Raw genomic sequence first — 7,143 nt, forward strand, 5'->3', positions numbered from 1 at the left:
ATAGGCCACTTTGGCAGCTGTGTTGGAAGGCAAACTACTCTGAGCCTTGGTGACAGAGGATGAGGAGGATGAGGACGGCTTTGTTATCCACTCCACCAACACTTCTTCATGTTGTAGCTCAATAACACGGCAGCAGCAGAAACAAAGGACAAGCGTGTCCCACGGTCACCTGCAGAGGATGCACCATGTCCACGACCACCACTGTAGACACAGAGGTTGCTTGCCCCTATTTAATGGCCTGTGAGCATCTGCTGCTCCTTGGTGGCCTTCCGGACATGATGTATTTTTTGTTATGGAACACCACACTACACGGTATTAAATACTGTGTACACTGCCTGAAGTGTAGTAGAAACTGTGCACACTGTATTAGATACTGTGTACACCGCCTGAAGTGTATTAGAAACAGTACACCACCAAATGCACTGTAGATATAGGCTACAATGCATGCAGAGTATATATATATATATATATATATATATATATATATATATATATATATATATATACACACACAGTGGGGACGGAAAGTATTCAGACCCCCTTAAATTTTTCACTGTTTGTTATATTGCAGCCATTTGCTAAAATCATTTAAGTTCATTTTTTTCCTCGTTAATGTACACACAGCACCCCATATTGACAGAAAAACACAGAATTGTTGACATTTTTGCAGATTTATTAAAAAAGAAAAACTGAAATATCACATGGTCCTAAGTATTCAGATCCTTTGCTCAGTATTTAGTAGAAGCACCCTTTTGATCTAATACAGCCATGAGTCTTTTTGGGAAAGATGCAACAAGTTTTTCACACCTGGATTTGGGGATCCTCTGCCATTCCTCCTTGCAGATCCTCTCCAGTTCTGTCAGGTTGGATGGTAAACGTTGGTGGACAGCCATTTTTAGGTCTCTCCATAGATGCTCAATTGGGTTTAAGTCAGGGCTCTAGCTTGGCCATTCACGAACAGTCACAAAGTTGTTGTGAAGCCACTTCTTCATTATTTTAGCTGAGTGCTTAGGGTCATTGTCTTGTTGGAAGGTAAACCTTCGGCCCAGTCTGAGGTCCTGAGCACTCTGGACTCTCAATTGCAACCAGTCGTCCTGTCCCTGCAGCTGAAAAACACCCCCGCAGCATGATGCTGCCACCACCATGATTCATGTTGGGACTGTATTGGACAGGTGATGAGCAGTGCCTGGTTTTCTCCACACATACCGCTTAGAATTAAGGCCAAAAAGTTCTATCTTGGTCTCACCAGACCAGAGAATCTTATTTCTCACCATCTTGGAGTCCTTCAGGTGTTTTTTTAGCAAACTCCATGCGGGCTTTCATGTGTCTTGCCCTGAGGAGAGGCTTCCGTCGGGCCACTCTGCCATAAAGCCCTGACTGGTGGGGGGCTGCAGTGATGGTTGACTTTCTACAACTTTCTCCCATCTCCTGACTGCATCTCTGGAGCTCAGCCACAGTGATCTTTGGGTTCTTCTTTACTTCTCTCACCAAGGCTCTTCTCCCCCAATAGCTCAGTTTGGCTGGACGGTCAGCTTTAGGAAGGTTTCTGGTTGTCCCAAACGTCTTCCATTTAAGGATTATGGAGGCCACTGTGCTCTTAAGCCGTGTACACACGGGCGGACTTTTCGACCGGACTGGTCCGACGGACTTTTCGACTGACTTTCGACGGACTTTTGATGGACTTCCAACGGACTTGCCTACACACGATCACACCAAAGTCCAACGGATTCGTACGTGATGACGTACACCGACTAAAATAAGGAAGTTGATAGCCAGTAGCCAATAGCTGCCCTAGCGTCGTTTTTTGTCCATCGGACTAGCATACAGACGAGCGGATTTCTGGGTACGGCGGAGTTACGACGTAAAGATTTGTAGCATGTTCCAAATCTAAAGTCTGTCAGATTTTCGACTAGAAAAGTCCGCTGAAGGTCCGATGAAGCCCACACATGATCGGACTGTCCGCCAGACCAGTCTGATCGAAAAGTCCGCCCGTGTGTACGGGGCATTAGGAACCGTAAGTGCAGCAGAATTTTTTTGTAACCTTGGCCAGATCTGTGCCTTGCCACAATTCTGTCTCTGAGCTCTTCAAGCAGTTCCTTTGACCTCATGATTCTCATTTGCTCTGACATGCACTGTGAGCTGTAAGGTCTTATATAGACAGGTGTGTGGCTTTCCTAATCAAGTCCAATCAGTATAATCAAACACAGATGGACTCAAATGAAGGTGTAGAACCATCTCAAGGATGATCAGAAGAAATGGACAGCACCTGAGTTAAATATATGAGTGTCACAGCAAAGGGTCTGAATACTTAGGACCATGTGATATTTCAGTTTTTCTTTTTTAATAAATCTGCAAAAATGTCAACAACTCTGTGTTTTTCTGTCAATATGGGGTGCTGTGTGTACATTAATGAGGAAAATAAATGAAGTTAAATGATTTTAGCAAATGGCTGCAACATAACAAAGAGTGAAAAATTTAAGGGGGTCTGAATACTTTCCATCCCCACTGTATATATACGAGACTGTGTATATATATATATATATATATATATATATATATATATATATATATATATATATTTTAATACACCGCCTGAAGTGTATTAGAAACAGTACACCACAGAATGCACTGTAGATATAGGCTACACTGGATGCAGAGTATATATATATATATATATATATATATATATATATATATATATATATATACACACACACACACACACACAAGACTCTATATATATATATATATATATATATATATATATATATATATATATATATAGATACACACACAGTATCTCACAAAAGTGAGTACACCCCTCACATTTTTGTAAATATTTTATTCTATCTTTTCATGTGACAACACTGAAGAAATGACACTTTGCTACAATGTAAAGTAGTGAGTGTACAGCTTGTATAACAGTGTAAATTTGCTGTTATCAAAATAACTCACACACAAATAAACACACACAGCCATTAATGTCTAAACCGCTGGCAACAAAAGTGAGTACACCCCTAAGTGAAAATGTCCAAATTGGGCCCAATTAGCCATTTTCCCTCCCTGGTGTCATGTGACTCGTTAGTGTTACAAGGTCCCAGGTATGAATGGGGAGCAGGTGTGTTAAATTTGGTGTTATCGCTCTCACTCTCTCATACTGGTCACTGGAAGTTCAACATGGCACCTCATGGCAAAGAACTCTAAGGATCTGAAAAAAAGAATTCTTGCTCTACATAAAACGGCCTAGGCTATAAGAAGATTGCCAAGACCCTGAAACTGAGCTGCAGCATGGTGGCCAAGACAATACAGCGGTTTAACAGGACAGGTTCCACTCAGAACAAGCCTCGCCATGGTTGAGCAAAGAGGTTGAGTGCATGTGCTCAGCATCATATCCAGAGGTTATCTTTAGGAAATAGACATATAAGTGCTGTCAGCATTGCGTCAGAGGTTAAAGGGGTGGGGGGGTCAGCATGTCATTGCTCAGACCATACGCTGCACACTGCATCAAATTGGTCTGCATGGCTGTCATCCCAGAAGGAAGCCTCTTCTAAAGGTGATGCACAAGAAAGCCTGCAAACAATATGCTGAAGACAAGCAGACTAAGGACATGGATTACTGGAACCATGTCCTGTGGTCTGATGAGACCAAGATAAACTTATTTGGTTCAGATGGTGTCAAGCGTGTGTGGCGGCAACCAGGTGAGGAGTACAAAGACAAGTGTGTCTTGCCTACAGTCAAGCATGGTGGTGGGAGTGTCATGGTCTGGGGCTTCATGAGTGCTGTTGGCACTGGGGAGCTACAGTTCATTGAGGGAACCACAAATGCCAACATGTACTGTGACACGGTTTGAGGCCATAAACTTTGGACAATTTCATCTAGTTGGAGTGTCCGGAGGCCACTCCTTTCAGGGGGTACTGTCATGAAAAGGTTCACCCGTTGGTGGCACTATCGGTCTCTTGGATCGCAGTACCAGTGTCCACCAGCGGGTGTCTTCCAACACCTAGGACCTGTAAAATGAGGACTCACCTGCTGGAGGCACTGTTGCATCTTTGGGCCGTAGTACCAGTGTGCACCAGCGGGTGTATTCTGGCAGTGTGGGGCAGAAGGCACCCTCTGCGCTCAGGTATAACATGAGGTCAATTACTGCAGTCTTATAAATACCCGGCAAGCCCTCACATGCTTGCCTTGGTATCTTTCTCCCTGTGCCCTGACCTCACTGCTTCTATCCTGACCTTGAGCCTGTTTATGATCTGATCCGATTCCTATCCCGAACCCATCCTGCACCTGTCCTTCCTGTGTCCTGATTTCCCTGTAGCTTATCCATCCATCCTCTCCCTGTCCTGTTGGTTTCCCATCCTTACCTATCTGCTGACCTCCCTGTGTATGACCTCGGCCTGGTTTGTTTACGATTCCAGTATCTCCAGTTACCCTGTTTCCCCCAAAATAAGACCTAGCGTGATTGTCGGTGATGGCTGCAATATAAGCCCAACCCCCCCAATAAGCCCTAGTTAAAGTCCTTGTAGGTCTTATTTTCAGGGTAGGGCTTATTTTTGGGGAAACAGGGTAGGGCTTATTTGGGGGGTAGAGCTTATATTGCAGCCATCACTGACAATCATGCTAGGTCTTATTTTTGGGGAAACAGGTTATTTGTATATATTATTTGTAGTTTGTGGGTCTGTGGTTGGTTTTGCACTGTTTATATTTCACTTATTTGTCACCTTCTTAATAAACACCATTTCACTTACATACGTTTCTGGTTTCCTCTGTGCAGTCCACACAGTCTGGTCTACTAAATTCTTGACAATGGGGTGTGGACTTAGTCCCCCTGAGCCATGATTGGCCAAAGGCACCCTGCCTTTGGCCAATTATGGCTCTCTCAGCAGAGTGCACTGTGATTGGCCAAAGCATGCAGGTCAGGTGTATGCTTTGGCCAATCATCATACAGCAATGCACTGCGATCTCGCAGTGCATTATGGGCATTCCACTGCGCTCAAATTTTATTTGAACGCCCCATAATGTTCGCTGTTCGGCAAACGGGCGTACACCCGATGTTTGAGTCGAACTCATGTTCGACCCGAACATCAAGCTCATCCCTATTCCTAGCCTGTAATGGGCTGTTGCTGAACTAACTAAAGACTGTTAGTAACCCCAGGAGTGAACCAGCAGGAGCTGTACAAGGGAACAGTGCAGGTGGAAGGAAGAAGAGAAATCTGTAAATAGTGAGGAAGTTGTCCCTGGTTTTAATTGTTGGACATTTTCAAGTAGGGTATCCCATAATCCCTTACTCAGGGCCATCTTAATGCAAGGGCACTCTTGGGCATTGCCCAGGGGCCCCAGGTGCATGGGGCCCCACAATAATCTTGCATTACATCATACTTGCCTACTGTCCCAAATTTGCTGGGACAGTCGTGCTTTTTACTAAACTGTCCCAAGATGGCCGAGTCCCGGGAAGCATTCCAGAACCTACTGTATACTGTGCACTCCTGATCCTAATATTGTGCCCTCCTGACCCCTCCTGTACTGTGCCCTACTGCATTGCCCACTGTACTGTGCCCTTTGTGTTGATTAGTCTTTGATTTGTGGAATGTTTTCCTTTTTGTAAAATCGATTTTATTTAACGTACTAATGAATCTATGTTTGATTCTATGAACTATTTATACTTTATTTCTTGAAAGTAGGTACGTAAATTGAGAAAAGCTGGTAGAGGGGCCCAGTGCATTACTTTGTCCAGGGGCCCATGATGCTATTAAGACGGATCTGCCCTTACTCCATTCAAGTTATTATCCCCTAATAAAACAAAAAAACAAGCCAAATGTCTGATCACTGTGTCTGGATGCGAGAGGGAAATGCTGTGTGACTGGCTGTGCAGTAGTGGGGAACCCTGCAATTAGCAACTCCTACAGGGGTAGTGCTACACTAGTATGACAATTTTATTTTAACTTGTCTAACTGAATTTTGGCAGAATTGCTTATCACACCATATCACTTTATATTGAAATATTACTTGTAATTTAAATATTATGTTTTTTTTTTCTTTCAGAGATCAACTTCAGGAGAAAGAAATGCGCCTAAGGTCATCCATCATGCAGATTTTAAAATGTGATTTTGAACAGGAAAACACAACTTCCCCGGTGCGACTACCATTTGCTGATTGTATTATCAGTATGTGGATACTGGGAGTTATCAGTAAAAATGAAGATGAATACATGAAGAATCTGGAGAAGATCATAAAGCTGCTAAAACCCGGAGGCCAACTGTTACTTATTGCGGCATTAGATGTAACTTACTGGTCTGCTGGAGCAGAACAGTTCCATAGTTTTAAATTTGATGAGGAGTTTGTGAAAAATGCCTTTGGTAAGGTGGGTTTAGTCATTGATTACTATGCAGTGCAGAGGAGACGCAATGTCAGCGATCTCATTGAATATAAAGCTGTTCTATTCATTGTAGGACGCAAAGGGGAGTAGATGATTGGAGCCAAATAGAGCCAAATAGAATTATGTAATGACCTACTAATGGCATTCAGAAATCATAGCAGCTGTGCTAAAGTCAGCAATGTTATTTTGCATTAATCTGTGTTAAATTGTGTTAACAAATATCACTATCTTAATAAAGATTATTCAGAATATAAATGTGTGTTGACTTGTCTTAAAACAATATTGTAAAGCTTTTATGTATACAATATATCTTTTTATCTATTTATTGATAACCAACGCATTTCAGGACATTTACTGTGTGCCTTTCATCAGAATATGGATAAAGATTATATAAAAATACAATATCAGATACAGTGTATGGACAATATATTAGAAAACATAAACAATTTACATTACCAGGTTCAATACCTAAATATTATTAAAAGTTTGTGAGGAGAAAAAATATAGAAGAGATTAAATTGATAAGTGTTGTACAGGACGGCAGGGGTAGGTCCTGGATGGCAGCTATATTTCCCCACTATTTGGGTTGTGGTCCCTTTATCCACTTGCTTACTGGGCACTTTTACTTCCTTCCTGCCCAGGCCAATTTTCAGCTTTCAGCACTGTCACACTTTGAATGACAATTGCGCGGTCATGCTACACTGTACCTATATGACATTTTTATCATTTTTTTCACACAAATAGAGCTGTCTTTTGGTGATATTTAATCA

At 42.4% G+C, this 7,143-nt stretch overlaps 1 protein-coding gene across 1 annotated transcript in view; it reads left to right on the forward strand.

Moving 5' to 3' along the window:
• The window catches only part of LOC141111249 (indolethylamine N-methyltransferase-like), a 74,973-nt gene extending 68,409 nt beyond the window's left edge, over nt 1-6,564 (forward strand). Inside the window, exon 3 of the mRNA XM_073603392.1 lies at nt 6,040-6,564. Within this exon, the coding sequence (XP_073459493.1) occupies nt 6,040-6,463 (424 nt within the window). The 3' untranslated portion in view covers nt 6,464-6,564. The remainder of the gene's footprint in view (nt 1-6,039) is intronic.
• The last annotated feature ends 579 nt before the right edge of the window (nt 6,565-7,143 follow it).

Source organism: Aquarana catesbeiana, linkage group LG10 (assembly GCF_042186555.1).
Source record: "Aquarana catesbeiana isolate 2022-GZ linkage group LG10, ASM4218655v1, whole genome shotgun sequence".
In the NCBI taxonomy this organism is placed as follows: domain Eukaryota; kingdom Metazoa; phylum Chordata; class Amphibia; order Anura; family Ranidae; genus Aquarana; species Aquarana catesbeiana.